This window comes from Poromitra crassiceps (assembly GCF_964638095.1).
Source record: "Poromitra crassiceps genome assembly, chromosome: 30".
Lineage (NCBI taxonomy): Eukaryota > Metazoa > Chordata > Actinopteri > Beryciformes > Melamphaidae > Poromitra > Poromitra crassiceps.
The window spans coordinates 13,275,400-13,291,274 of record NC_139652.1 but is presented as its reverse complement, the minus strand read 5'-3'; the positions used below and the strand labels follow the sequence as shown (position 1 = coordinate 13,291,274).

Here is a 15,875-nt window from a genome sequence, read left to right as displayed (position 1 = left end):
GAAAAAGTTAGTTATATTTTATTAAAGATTGCATGTTAACATTTTGTTTTAGAAAACTAGGACAATGAGTGCAAAGCCTTCTGCATGGGTGGTGGAGGAAGTCATTAACAAAGAGAGGAAGTGAGAAATGCAGTCGTCGCCATATTACTCTCATTCATTTCCGAGATACTGGGAGATTTTTCCTGACTGCGCGTTACTTACAAAGCAGGAGCTCGACACTATGCAGCACAACTGTAACGATAGCTATGGCTTCAGCATGGCCTCTTGGATGCACGTGGATTCAGAGTAGATGATGGTGGTGTACCAACTCTCCTCCAACTCACCAATTGAGCCATCGATCAAAGGAATAACCCAAGCACCCTTGTGGGTTGATGCACTCAGCAAGTCGGCGCGCGTCTCGTTTTATTTATGGTGTGATTTAAGCGTCTGAGCTAGCCTTCGAGAAAGGAGGAAACAAATCCACTGGATGGGTAAAAGAAACCGTTTCTATTTATAGCATTTTAAAGGCCTGCCAATATGACGGGCGTTACATCAGGCAGTGGAAAGAAAGATGGTTGAACATATGACAAGATTCCACTTGCTTCAATCACAAAATGTGTCGTGCCCTCGAAGAATCCAACATCATCATCGCCTGTTACAACAGTGGAGATGACAGTCCCATAACATCCACACACACAATTCTACTTCGACAGATAACAATCGTATCCGTCAAATTAGCCGTAAAGCATTGACGTAGTAGAGCAGACAAGCAAAATGCACTGGTCAACACAATGCAACTTCACGATCAACGTCAAGTCAGTGGCTTTGACCTCTGTACGACACGGTAACAAAACGTTCACATTCACACACATGTTCACACACAGGCGGCGCGCGGCGTCCATCAAGATTACTATTGCAGCTTAAACGGGCTGACATGGAACGAAAAGGCATTGGGATTCAGTGGGAACGGGGGGGAATTTCATGGATCGATGCTTTTCGCTTCACTTCTTACACTTCTGTTTTGATTAGCATTCGTACGGGCGAGCGACGAGCCCACTGCTTTTCAATGAGTACATAATCCCCCATTGTGGTCCGTCTACATGCGTTATTGTAATAAAATAAAAACATCTCTGCGGTATTACAGTTCAGTGCCCCCAGTGCAGATTCTAATCTACTGCGAGAGGGAATGAGACAGAACTCAGAGCACACCATTCATGCACCGCATCACGTCTAGAATATTGATTCTGAAAATATTAATGCAGTCAACTCTGATTAAACATATCGACACTGGAACTAATCATATTTACAAATAGGGTTTCAGTAAATGGAGTGCAACAATAGCCTTACTAGAGAATATTCAGAGTGCTCGAGGAGTAACTGGCTTATAAAGGTGACCTACAGACTCATTCATAGCATACGTAGTAGGGCATTATGTACAGATGAAATGAATTCAGCATAGTTGGAATGCTTATGATCGTGCAGGATGTGGTGGTGGGGAGCTATTTTTGAACTTTGCTTTCACACAAAACAACCAAAGGTTCCTGCTAATTGTGCCACTGCTTCGTTCGCAAGATTCACTGACAAGCTATGCATTGGTCAATGGCCTGCAGATAACTATGGAATGCGCATTCTCAAGTATTTATGTGCCCTTCATAGTCAAGCAAAACTTCAATCTTTCAGATCTCACAATCTCATAATAGTAGATTCTATAGACATCAAGCCAAGTCATTAAATAGCTAGAACCCTGGGAAGTGCAATACTATTGTCCTATAGGAATAAGCAGGAAATAAATGTAGTTGCTGAAAAGCCTTATACTGTTATAAGTTGGGACTGCAAAACAAAGTCAAGGGTCACGCTCCAAAAATACTTCAAACTATGTCAACCTAAGATGAATGTAAACCTAACTTGAAGCAAATGATTTCCCACCTCCTGGTCCAAGTCCAAAGATGGCTGGAGACATTAGTTCCACCAGAGAAAAAGAGAAGAATACAGAATCGTGTCCCTTTGTTATAAGTACCACCCACAGTGGTGTCAAAACAAAAGAGTCGGTACCAAATCCAAAGACTCGTGCTCAAGTCTGACCTTGCAAAAGCAGATCTAACGGAATGTCCATTAGAGGAGCTTTTTGGTCCAGGTAAACTAGGTCCACGTAACTCCCTGCCAACAACTTCTCTTACATTACAGCAAAGACAAACAGGAGGTCTAGTAACATGTCAACGGAAGTGAACCATGCTCTCTAATATGGGTACAGTACAGTACCGGAGTCAGGGCTAGGGCTCATGATGAGAACTTCACACAGGGAAAGTCTTCTGCCCTGGGTAAAAGTCACAGACCATGGCCCTGGTCTTGGTCTTGGTTGTGGTCCTGGTTGGGGCTAAGCCTCTGACTCCAGGTCTTCTTGTCCTGCTCCGTTGGCCGCGTCGCCCGTCTCATCCTCCAACAGCAGGAACTTGCCGTCGTTGGTGAGAGGCATGGACTTCATGAGCTGGGCCAGCGCCTCGGGGTCCTTGTGTCCAACCAGAATGGATTCGGTTACAAGAAGAACTCTTGAATCTCAAACTGATTAAGAGCATACTTGATTTTGTTTTCATGTAAATTCTTCATATTAGCGGCAATGAATTTCGAATGTATTTTGTGTCACCTGCCTTGCGAACTCTACATCATAGGTCTCTGGCTTTAGTTATGACATCATCTATGATTTTATTTATGTCGGTGAATAAATCCAAAAGCCTAGTGATGGGTTTTAACTTCAAATGCAACAAGTGTTTTAGATGTTTCCAATGATGGCTACTGGTGTTACCTTCTTGGCTTCTATTATATCCTTCCCCAAGCTTATGGTGTAACATATCTGTAAATAAAAACAAAATGCAGTCAAATAAATATCACGGATCATTCAAAATGCATTAACAAAATCAGTGTTTAGTGAATTGACCTTTTCCCCCTCAGTGTTCAAATCAGTGTTTAGTGAATTGACCTTTCCCCCCTCAGTGTTCAAATCAGTGTTTAGTGAATGGACCTTTTCCCCCTCAGTGTTCAAATCAGTGTTTAGTGAATTGACCTTTTACCCCTCAGTGTTCAAATCAGTGTTTGGTGAATTGACCTTTTCCCCCTCAGTGTTCAAATCAGTGTTTGGTGAATTGACCTTTTCCCCCTCAGTGTTCAAATCAGTGTTTGGTGAATTGACCTTTTCCCCCTCAGTGTTCAAATCAGTGTTTAGTGAATTGACCTTTTCCCCCTCAGTGTTCAAATCAGTGTTTGGTGAATTGACCTTTTCCCCCTCAGTGTTCAAATCAGTGTTTGGTGAATTGACCTTTTCCCCCTCAGTGTTCAAATCAGTGTTTGGTGAATTGACCTTTTCCCCCTCAGTGTTCAAATCAGTGTTTGGTGAATTGACCTTTTCCCCCTCAGTGTTCAAATCAGTGTTTAGTGAATTGACCTTTTCCCCCTCAGTGTTCAAATCAGTGTTTAGTGAATTGACCTTTTCCCCCTCAGTGTTCAAATCAGTGTTTGGTGAATTGACCCTTTTCCCCCTCAGTGTTCAAATCAGTGTTTGGTGAATTGACCTTTTCCCCCTCAGTGTTGCTCTCGAAGACAAAGGCGCTAAAGGAGGGTTCTCCCTCCTCGTCTCCGTCGCTCCAGTCCCTGCCCTCCACCACAAAGCCCATGAGCCTCCCGTTCTCCTGGTGGGCGGCAAACTGACACACCTCCCCGAGCTGGAACTGAGGGGCACGAGAGAAAACTCATATGGGGGGCGGAGTTGGGAGATGTAATGTACTCAGTATGACACGACTACAGCTGACAGTATAGAAAAAGAGAAAGGGAGAAGTCTAAAAATACTTACACTTATTCTTGTAACTTGAGTCTGAGGGTCAATCAACCTGTTGAAGACATGACACAACGGAGACGGTTATGGGAAGACAATAATACTATACAGGTCCTTCTCTTTTTGAGTGGAACAGTCTGTGTTAGTGAGTTTCCCTCGTTGACAATGGTTGTACATGTTTTTCCGACAACTGTACTCACTGCAGTGCGTTCCATTTTTCAGATAATGGGTTATAGAACAACTCATCTTTGAATGTTTGGTTGGACAGGCTTTTTGGAGTCTCTATAAATCAGGGGTGTCAGACTCATATTAGGTAGAGGGCCGGATTTGTTCAACTGAGACCTCATGGGGGCCGGATTTTTTTTTTTACTAAAATCAATTCGACTCATTTACCCATTTACTTCACAAAATAAATACTGCTCTTTCCATTTCTCTTGAAACTGCCTGCATTCCGTGTCAACCTTTCTCTTTTTCGACAGCATCTTGTTGATTCCTTTGTTTTTTGGTAGGTAGCCAAATGCGCGATTCAATTCCAGCGTGGCATCATGGCGGCTTTGTTTACACCTGATGACCTACTGACATACTTCCTTGTAGTGCAGGTTAATTAACTTATGAATGAACTCTTAGCTTGCTTATTAGCCACACATAGTTCATGATAATGGGGTGCGAATTTAATAATAATAATAATTTCCCAAATTTTTTTTTTTTAAATATTCCAAAAGATCTCGCGGGCCGGATAAAACCTGCCCGCGGGCCGGATCCGGCCTGCGGGCCGTATCTCTGACATCCCTGCTATAAATGCTTTGATGGTACTTTCAGAACTTTTTGCTCCAAGGTCTTTTCTCTTTCTGCTCTCAAAGCAGTGATGTGAAGGGCAACTTTTTTGGAACAGTTACCAAGGAGTTGCCTCGGCATTGTTGGCAGAAAACATTTTGACTGAAGCATCATTTGAGCACTCCATCTTAAGGTCCTCACACACCAGGGGCGTTTTTTCCCCCGTGTGATTAATTCACACGTCAATAATATTTTTCAAGCCTATTATCAGTCAATGCAACCATGCATACCAACGGCGACGTTTCGCTGGGCGTTATTGTGGTGTTTATTTTTTCGGACCAAGGTCGATTTTTCAGAAATTTGCATCCAACGTGTACACATCTGTTGCTGTGATTGACAGGTGGGTCAAAATTCGCATCGCAATTTGGGTCTGGGACGCTTCACCCCCAGCCGTCTGGTTATGGGAGGGAACCGTTCACTTGGCCAGTGATTGGCCAGTGGTGGATTCAGTCTTCCCCAATCAGTAATGACTTTGTGATCAGACGACATGGGAGGTGCAGCCCATTTTTTTTAACCGCTCTCTCATCGGTGCTACGACCTGTCACTCATTCAATTTCAACCCGGCTTCAAAAACCAGCAGTGGCTGTGAAGTGGCACAGACTCACTTATGTAGTATGCAGAGCACAGCGATTCAACATAATATTTGAGTCTGGGGAGAGACTAGGTTCAGGCAACAAAAGCAACTTGGTTAGGGTTATGGTATGGGTCAGGGATTCGAACCTAGCCTGGGTAAACCCAGCCCCCACGTGACCTGCTCTCAGACCTGTTCTCAGAGCAGGGTCTGTCTGAGAGCAGGTCACTGGGGGCTGGGTTTACCCAGGCTAGGTTCGAACCAGGTCTCGAACGGGTCCGCCATTCCCACCCCTTCTCTCTAGTGTGACTTTCACCTACTTAAAGCTCAGACTGTTATTACATTGAAGACCGCTGGGGAGCACTGCCAGGTGACCTCCAGACCATCTGAAGGTCCTTCACGTTGGCAATAATGATGCCCCAGGGGTGAGACCGGGTTGGGTTGGGAATACAGCTACAGTAGATGTTTATTATGCAACTAAATGGTTTTAAAATCCAACTGTTAACATGTATGTTACATTCTGATGACACGATAAAACACTCGCTCGTATTCTCAATTTATTTTTCCTAAATTCTGAATTTTATTATTTAGAAAAACGAATAGCCAGATAGTCACAATAGACAATAGTCTGGAAACACAAATATTTTTCCATACTCTTTTTGTTGTTATGTTGTTCCTAACATAATTGGGGGCTAGTCCACTTTTCTCCTTGTCAGCACGTCGTCTGTGAGTGTGTGTGTGTGTGTGTATATATATATATTTTATGTTTGTCTGGTGGGCAGTCTTTGTGCAGGTGGTAAATGGTGTTAGTCAAAGGTGCCTTTGCATGGAGCTGAGGAAGCTCATGGTGGTAAAGCTGGTGGAGATGTTTGGAGGAGGAGCAGGTCATAGAGGGACCAGTAAGACTGAGGAGGGGTGTGACGAGGCAGGGCCGTCAGTAGCACAGTTTCTCCTTTCTGTGTAGACTATGCTACCCTACAAGAGTCCCGTCTCCGTACATAGACTTGCCTGTGACTCTGACTCCCAAGCCGTCTAAATCAGTGATACACACGTATTTACAAGTGTCACAGAAACATTTCAAAGCCACATATTGAGAAGAAGGGTTCATAGCTTCTCGACGTCGGGGTTAGAAAGCTCGTCGCTGCTCATAAATGCCTCTTTTCATGTGAAGTCTGTGCTGGTGATATTTTTTACCGAGCTTTCGGCCAGAGTGGCGCTGTTGAGCGCTCTGACGGCTGAGAGCTTTAACCTGAGAAAAATATCACCAAAAGCTCCCAGCGCGACACGGAAATGCCAAACCGGACTGCAGGGAAAGGTTTGGCCCTTCGGCGTCGGGTGCTGCCTTTCTGGCGGGTAATCGTGTGGAGAAACTATATGCAGACAGACAAAGGCAGAGGAGCTCAGTTGTGGGCGCGGATTGACTGCGGTTCGCAGACAACGTCAGCTGCAGACAGAGCAATCTATATGGCTCTGGCTGCAGCATGCATCGGTTTCTCTTTGATCACGGCTTTTTCCTCCTGTTTTCCGGACCTTTCTGTAATCTGGAGAGCACTGTCGCCACCTAATGAGTCCGTAAAATAGGTTATACACCTTCAATAGCTCCCATATTTGTACAGGAGATGCCTGAGGCTTTGATCCACGTCCCACCGTCAAAAAACGCAATTGACGAACATACTCGTCCTTGGCACTCTACGTTACCAAACGAAATGACGAACATACTCGTCCATGGCACTCAATGAGTTAAGGATGATTTGACCACTGAATGCACACGTCCTGTTACTGAACACTGCTAATTCATTAATTGATGTATTTTGCCGTTTTGTTACAAGTCTGTTGTTTGCTCTTTTATGGGAAACTTTTTATGCTGCGGTCTTGGCCAGGACTCCCTTGTAAAAGAGATTGTGAATCTCAGTAGGAATATTCCTGGTAAATTAAAAATAAATTTCTACATGAATGCATCACCACTCATATACTTTGCAATGGTACTGTTGATTCAGTGGAGTCTGCAGTGTTCTGAGAGGCGGTATTCATAAGAACGATGCTTGTAACTCTTCTGGAGTGTACCTGAGGCAGCTGCTGGTGACCATGAGGTGGGACTCGGTGGTCTTGAAGATGTTGTGGATAGCTCGTACCTGAGGCAGCTGCTGGTGACCATGAGGTGGGACTCGGTGGTCTTGAAGATGTTGTGGATAGCTCGGGCAGCCAGCACCTGCCTCATAGCCTCGTAGATAACGTCCTGATTGTCGCCACAGCGCACCGCCATGGAGCCCAGGAATCTCACAGCAAACACCTGCTGCAGGAGGGAGTCTGCACAAAGACACACACCCGCAACACAAACACATGTACATGGACATTTATATGACTCCATTATCACTAGGACTTTTACTTTGCAATTTATAATTTGAGATTGTTCTGTTTGCTCCATCTTCCATTATTGTTATTTATTTATTCATTATATGCAATAACCATATATATATATATAATATATAGTCTACAACTAATATATAGTCTACAACCCTTCCCAGTTTGGCAGAGGGAGGTGGAGCCACGACCGGGACAGCAGGGGGAGTTGGCCAAGTACAATTGGGAGAAGAAAAGAAAGAAAGAAAGGCAGAGACAGAAAAACAGCAAACATAGATACATGGGTACAAACACAGAGGTAGGTAAATATAGATACATCATGTATCTATATCATGTATCATACATGGGTACAAACACAGAGGTAGGTAAATATAGATACATCATGTATCTATATCATGTATCATACATGGGTACAAACACAGAGGTAGGTAAATATAGATACATCATGTATCTATATCATGTATCATACATGGGTACAAACACAGAGGTAGGTAAATATAGATACATCATGTATCTATATCATGTATCATACATGGGTACAAACACAGAGGTAGGTAAACACATACATGGGTACAAACACAGAGGTAGGTAAACACATACATGGGTACAAACACAGAGGTAGGTAAACACATACACAAACACACAGCAAAGAGATGAAGCTGACATGAGAAATAGTCCTGGAACGAGTGGATGTGCTTCGTTAAATTGCATTTGGACGAGGAAAATGGTTACCGTCACTTTCTGTGGAACAGTCATCATCCGTCTCTCCAAATGGATTTGTACGCCTGTCGGGGAAGGGAACACACATCGACAAAAAAATAAAAAACCCAAACAATTAAAGCCCTGCCTTGAGCTATTAAGAAGCATCCTACTTCCTGGAAATGATATAATCATCATCATGGGGACGGCTTTCAGGAAATTATCCTCGTCTACCCACCCCGCATGTCGTCTCTGTCCCTCTGTCACAACGACACAAACACCCGCCCACTCCTTCCTGGCCCACTTAAAGCCCGGCCCTCACCTCCCCCCGCCTCGGTTCTGGTCCTGGAACTCGGAGGCTGGCAGCATGATGTCGAACTGAATGGGCGTCCCGGGGGCGATCAGGTCCTCCGGTTCCGGAGCAGAACCCGTCTTCTGAGAACCAGCACCGCCGCCGGCCTGTACTCCTCCTGGCTTCGCTCTACAGCAGGAAACAGAGACATACATGGACAGAGGCAGAGAGGACGAGTTTAAAGGAATGCGCAGAGCTTTTGGAGGAGAGCTGCCCGTTTAGTGAAGACAACACTGTCCCTGTAGCATACAGTACACTGTGATGAGTCATAGTAGATTACTTCATTATCGCAAGAAAATTTGACATTTTAGGATCACTTTAAAGCCAAATGGTAAGTAATCTTAAATGCTATGTGGCCGAGTAAGTAACTCTACTAAGTAAGATAAAGGTAAGGTAAAGTCCCACTGATTGTCACACAATGTGTGAAATTTGTTCTCCGCATTTTACCCATCCCCTGGGGGAGCGGTGAGCGGCAGCGTGCGCCGCGCTCGGGAATCACATGGTGATCTAACCCCCCAATTCCAACCCTTCGATGCTGAGTGCCAAGCAGGGAGGCAATGGGTCCCATTTTTATAGTCTTTGGTATGACTCGGCCGGGGATTGAACTCACGACCTCCCAGTCTCAGGGCGGACACTCAGACCACAAGGCCACTGAGCTGGTAAATGTAATATACTATACTATACTATACTGTATAATATATAGTACAATGTAATGTACTATATGGGACTATTATCATCATATAGAAAATAGGGGACTGTACAACTAAAAATCACTTACACAGCAGATGAATACATCATTGCTCACTTAAAGTAGTTCCAAAAATAAACCAGGCCACATCTACAGGCCCTGTGATCAAATCCACTACTAAACGGGTAGTCTTGTTGCCTTGTCTAACACAAGTCTATTATTGCTCAAATAGCGAATGCTTAAGTGTTAGTGTGAAGCACAGGAGCAAACCATCTACGGGGGGATGGGACACATGGCTGATTTGGGGGTCTATGTCCTCATCGCTTAATGGGTAAGCCGACCAAAAGTCTGATGTACTCCTTTAAGAAGTGACGCGAGTGGTAGTGGAGACCTTTGTCAGGTGAGGAAAAAAGAATGTGTCATAATCATTATCACAGAGATAGAAATGATGAAGAGGGAAGCCAGTGTATAAAATAAAATAAAAAAATACTTTTTAATGCCTTACATTTTAACACATTCACTGCCAGCCTTTTTTCAATACTGTAGTTAGCTTCTGCCAGAGGGTTTTTTTGAGGATTCTGGCTCATTTTACATGAGCCGAGGATTCTTTTCTGCTTTGACTTTGTGAACACAAAGTTCACAAAAGTACTAATAGAATGTGTGCTTTCTCTGTCTAAAAGAGTTAGTTTGTAGAGTTAGTAGTTATGTAGATATTAGCCGTTGAGTACAGCATGGTTTCAGAGATTTTCAGAGAGTTTTGAGATAAATGGATTTTTAGAACCACCTCACGTGCCTGTGATTATGGGTGCCCTTGGGCAAGTCTGTATACTGTATTGTGTGTGTGTGTGTGTGTGTGTGTGTGTGTGTGTGTGTGTGTGTGTGTGTGTGTGTGTGTGTGTGTGTGTGTGTGTGTGTGTGTCCAAACTCCTCCCTGCGTCTGTGCTGCTGCTGCTGGCTCCGCAGCCGCTCTCGGGCAAGTCTGGATTACTGTAAAACGGGCTCGTTCGTTTCTTGGGGTGTCGGCTGAGAGCTTTGATGAAGCTTTTGCGATTCTGGTCTTATTTATGCTCAAAGGTACTCGAGTGTGTGTATGTGCGCGCGCGTGTGTGTGTGTGTGTGTGTGTGCAACTGTATCAATATCAGCAGTGAAAAACCAAACATACCACTGATTTCTCCCTCCCTGTCATTGGTGGGTATCTTTTGCTTCAACAAATTCAAAGTATTCTGATAGGCTGATCACTAGAGCAGGTGTAATCTGCTGTGTTCTGATAGGCTGATGAGTAGAGCAGGTGTAAGCTGCTGTGTAAGGTCAAAGTCTTGGTTTATTTTTTATGCCTCTTGATGTGTTGTCATCCCGCCGCATGGTATCGAAAATGGTATCGAGTACCGATATTTTCCTGGGTACCCTAACCCTAACCCTAACCCGGTATCGAAGTCGAAATTCTAGTATCGTGACATCCCTATTGTATAGTGGTTCTCAAATTGGGGTCCGGGGACCCCCAGGGGTCCTTGAGGGGGTTCCAGGGGGTCCCCAGCAAAAAGGGGGATAATTTATTTTCACTACAATACCATCCATAAGTAACACAGTGACAGAATGTATGACTGTTTTGGTCATGGGTTTCATATACTTTCTGTAATAAAACATCTAAAAGCAAAACTCTTATCAGATGGGGGACCCTGGGACAAAATCTTATCAAATGGGGGTTGGTGGTCTTGTGTCAGTTAGTTTAGGGGTTCTTGACATGAAAAGGTTTGAGAGCTGCTGGTATATATATCCTAAATTGAGACGTCTACAAATTTAAAACAGTGGCACATACACTCTCAAAATGGCTACGAGCACACGACGAAAACAAATTATGCTACTTTTTAAAAAGGACATTAACAGTCCCCCTCGTTTTTTTTTGTTTTTTTTTACATTTTTTGAGACCAGATATTGAGTGATTGAACTTCAGGTGAGGATATGTGGCGTTATGAAAATGGAACTTTGTATCTTCAACATTTGTATGAGCAGCATGGCTGACCTGTCCGGGTTGGGGGAGCCTTCCTGTCTCTTCTCAAAGCTGGTGATGGGGGTGACCGCCTGGATGGCTGTTTGGTTCAGCCGGATGGCCACAGCCTGCCAAGAAGTATTTCTGCATCAGTGTGTGAGTCATATACAAAACCACAAGAGGGTGCCGTTTTGCCTCAAAACGTTTACGTGAAATCAGAGCAAGGATTAGTGTGCAATTTATAATATATATACTTCAATTGAAAACAACAATTATGAAATAGAGGATCTTATCAAGGATTATCTCTAATCTCTACCCCGTGTTGCTTTATTCTATTTAGTTGCTAGTTCATTTAAACAGGATTTAGAATGGTCCTTTCCATTTCAAATAAATCAATTAGACAAGGCACAGAGAGGAGGAACGAGACAGAGGAGTGCTAACAGAATGCAAACATATTTGTTTGTATACAAATGAGGGAGGTCCATGCACCCCCCCCCACACGCACGCACGCGCACACACACACACACACACACACACACACACACACACACACACACACACACACACACACACACACACACACAGGGGAGCAAACAGGAGCAAAAGTTGTGCTAATCTCCAGTGCTAACAGCATTCTCACAGACGAGACATTGTTTGTGCGTAAAACAAAGCTTAAAACATGCGTAAAACGTGATTCAGGCTTGGCTTTTTGGGAATAAACATTTCCAGATGACAGAGCGAACACCCTCCTGCAAACAAGCAAAGAATCTGGGACTGAGACACAGGACAGGACAGACACACAGTTCAGATGAGAGCTGTTTGTTTCGATGTCCCTCAGACAGATAATAAGTGCTCTATATTCTGTGCTGATCATTAACGCCCTCTGAATGTGTAAAAACAAAGCATTACTGTACAGTATGTCTCACACATCAAATCAGAGCAACGTGGTTAAAGGTCTAACTTACCAAGGTCAATAAAATGATTTCACGCCGGGTTCCTAGATGTTTGCTTTAGTTTGTGCCTGTTTGAATTTGCATTTGTATTTGCATTTGTATTTGCGTGTGTGTGTGTGTGTGTGTGTGTGTGTGTGTGTGTGTGTGTGTGTGAGAGAGAGAGAGAGAGAGAGTTTGAGTGCATGCACGGGTGTGAGAGTGTGTGTGTGGCAGCATACGTTACCTCTGGGTTGTCGGTCAGGTAGATCTGTCTGGAGATGTTGTTCACAGTGCAGATCCACTGAGGAGGAAAATGCAGAGACGTACATTAAGACTTTCCCAAGCTTCCAACAACACAAGCCCCTTCATATGACTGATACCAGTTGTGACAGGCCCAGTCAGATGTGTCCAAGCACAAAAACCAATGTGAAGAACACGCAAAATGAATCTGGACAGCGCCGCTTTGGCTGTACGACTGATACTGCCACCAGCAGAGATTTTTCAGACCTACAGTAGATGTAAAATGTACAGGGAAGATCAGAAGAAGCAGTGGTTAAAAGTGATACTTACCTCCTCATATTCCCTTTTGCTCTCAGCTTGAAGAATCATTGATCTAGAAGTGAAGATGGCGACAGAGAGAATGAAGAGGAGAAATGGCCGAAAGTATAGTGACCTTTGAGTGCATTGGAGCAGCTCTCTGCAGTCTGCACAGCACATACAATATAGCCAACATCTCATTCATATAATTATTACTCTCATTGTTGGAGATTGACAGAACTGTACGTACGTTTTGCCTGTGGGGGAGGTTATCTGAAAACAGTAGCGTCTGTCCTCACACTCCACGGCCATGACGGAGCTGTTGTCCAGGTCCAGCACCATGCCGCCCGCCACCGCCCCCCGCGGCTGGCACATGAGGTTCCCTCCCTGGGTGAAGAAGTACAGCCGGTCCCAGGCTGTGGTCACTAGGCCCGTTTTACTGGAGCGCAGACAAAAAGAGAAAGAGAAGATCAAGGTCAGGGTCATGAGAGGAGATGTTGAAACACAAAATGTTGTGGTTGTGCTGCCAAAAGTGGCATATACATTGTTATATACACATATATACATTGTTATATATACACATATACCGTATATACACATTGACATATTCACCTCATGCAGCCCCGCCCACTTTTCTCTCTTCCGTGTTCGACGCGATTGTATTTGTTCTTCCGGTTCAGCGCTAGTTGGCGGCCAATTTCAAAACAAAACGTCACTATGAATGAAGTTTGGCACCATTCAGCAGCTACACTGCGGCTTCAGTTACATGTTCAGAGCGTTACTGCTGCGAGGAGCCGATGGCTGTACCCGGTCGGCATTTAACGTTGGTTACAAAAGCACGTCGACAGTGTTTTCTCATTGCCAGTACTAGTAGTAGCATTAGGGGTTGACTAGCTAGACCAACTGGTCACATATTTGGAATGTTACGTTCTCATCCGAAAAAATATTCAAACTTTAAAACTGTTTTTTCTGCTCGAAAATAGCTTTTTGGCAAGTCTAAAAATGATTACGGTAAGCGTAATCTACTTCCAAGTCTAAAACGGAAAGACGATTACAAAATGACGTTATGCAGAAGTGTCCTGATATGGGCAAATAATAAGGTGAATATACATTGTTATGAGTGGATGGTAGTGGGTTAGCAATTAAAGCTTTTTTTTTTTTTTCCAAATTTTTTATCCCATTTTTATCCCCATTTTTTTTATGCTAATTTAATTTATTTATCCTGGTTGCTGCTCCACCCTCTGCCGATCTGGGGAGAGCCGAAACTGGCTCCATGCTTCCTCCGAGACATGGGCAGTTAGCCAGCCGCTTCTTTTCACCTGACAGGGGAAGCTTCACCGGTAGGACATAGCATGTGGGAGGTTCACGCTATTCCAACCAGTTCCCCTCCCTCCGAACAGGCGCCCTTAACGACCAGAGGAGGAACTACATTAGCAACCAGGATGTTGCATGTTTTTGGTGAAGGGGGTTCCTATATGAAGGAAACCCCCCGGGAGGCACGGGGAGAACATGCAAACTCCACACAGAAAGGCCCTTTTGACGACCCCACCCGGGCGGTGGGCACTCGCATTCCTTCAGCGTTCACAGCGTCCCAGGTGGGAATCGAACCCAGGACCTTCGAGCTGTGAGGCTAATTCTGCTCTGGGTGACTCAGACCCTTTATGCTGAGGAACCATTGGAAATGGCAAATGTTCTGTGGACACAGCTGAGGTCCATCCGACAAACACAGCTGAGCTCCATCCGACAAGCTGCATTCGAGGCTGCCATTAAACAGAATGGCATTCTGCAGAAAAGCTTTTTCTCTGCTGTCACAGACATTTGTCAGAGACTTTAGATGTATATGAGGCAGAGGTGGTGTTTGACAGCGCTGGCATTTCACTAAATCACAACGCGAGCGGGCACTTCTGCCCCCCCCCCCGACGCCATTAAAGACGTTCCCCACCCCTCATATATCCACCCTGCAATCAGCTGACGGCGCACGCTGCCAACATGTTACCTGACCCACCCTGTCGGGCTTGACAGACTTATCGTTTACTGCGCTCGCATTTATTCTGAGCAGTTGAAGCAAGAAAAGCAACAAAACTCAATTGTGTTTATCAATTCAAACAGACAAAACGTTCTCTCCGCTGCCCCAAAATGAAACCCATAACAAAAAAATGAATTGTCAGATGCATGAGAGGGGGCAAAATTCAATGTTCATTCTTTATTTGTTTTGTGTGTGTCACACCCTTCTGAAAAGATTGACTAGATAGAAGAAATGCTACCTGAATGGGAAAGTTTCCTTGGATCTGAGACCAAGGCCATAAGTGAGTTGTAACTTCACTTACTTCCTGATGTTGAGGTAGCCGGCCTTCTGGATAAGCGTGCGGTTGACGGGCTCGGTGTCTTTGTCCGGCATGTAGACGGTGTCCTCCACAGACAGATACTCCCTCTGGGCCATACGCATGGCCTCTGCCTCAGTATCCAGCTGGGCCTGGATGCTACAGAGGATACAGGGTTATAATAAAATAAAATAAAATAAAATAAAATAAAATAAAATAAAATAAGGGGGAGAGGTTACACCAAAAATGGACTTGGAGATGGATATTTGTGTGTGTGTGTGCAGAACATCATCAAATTAGAACAATTTCAAACTCCCTCTTAAGAATCTACCACAACAAGCCACACTTTATGTTTATCATATCACCACGAAACGTCATCTACACACTCTCTCTATATATACACACACACACACACACACGCACACGCACACACACTTGAAAATCAACATAAATAAGGTAGTCTTTACTTTTGAGTCATGTTGGACACGGAGGAGAGAAAATTGTCCATCTTCTTTGACACCAGCTCCATGCCTTTCTTGAAGAAGCCGATCTAAAGAAATGACAGTAAAATCAGAGCAAAAAGACTGTTCACCTTAAAAGATTGAGAGACATTGACACAGACACATGATGTGCTGTATGCAGCCCATCTTTATAGTCTCACAGGGGACATCAAATGTGGTAACGGCAAGCTATGTTTGTCAGAATCTAACGACATGTAGCATCTATTTGACTGGGTTACAATGGAGGTTAGGAGGTACCAGGAAACGTGATGAAAAGTACAGCATGGTGT

The 15,875-nt window shown here is 44.2% G+C and overlaps 1 protein-coding gene across 1 annotated transcript in view; it reads right to left on the bottom strand.

The window, feature by feature from the left end:
- Position 1: 1 nt before the first annotated feature.
- Positions 2–15,875, bottom strand: part of appl2 (adaptor protein, phosphotyrosine interaction, PH domain and leucine zipper containing 2) — a 29,367-nt gene continuing 13,493 nt past the window's right edge. The window contains exons 9-21 of the mRNA XM_083663143.1: positions 15,553–15,635; positions 15,092–15,244; positions 13,015–13,203; positions 12,798–12,840; positions 12,472–12,528; positions 11,329–11,423; positions 8,590–8,748; positions 8,301–8,353; positions 7,340–7,514; positions 3,821–3,857; positions 3,543–3,698; positions 2,780–2,827; positions 2–2,485 (exon numbers count right to left, since the gene is read on the bottom strand). Of these exons, the coding sequence (XP_083519269.1) occupies positions 2,354–2,485; positions 2,780–2,827; positions 3,543–3,698; positions 3,821–3,857; positions 7,340–7,514; positions 8,301–8,353; positions 8,590–8,748; positions 11,329–11,423; positions 12,472–12,528; positions 12,798–12,840; positions 13,015–13,203; positions 15,092–15,244; positions 15,553–15,635 (1,380 nt within the window). The 3' untranslated portion in view covers positions 2–2,353. The remainder of the gene's footprint in view (positions 2,486–2,779; positions 2,828–3,542; positions 3,699–3,820; positions 3,858–7,339; positions 7,515–8,300; positions 8,354–8,589; positions 8,749–11,328; positions 11,424–12,471; positions 12,529–12,797; positions 12,841–13,014; positions 13,204–15,091; positions 15,245–15,552; positions 15,636–15,875) is intronic.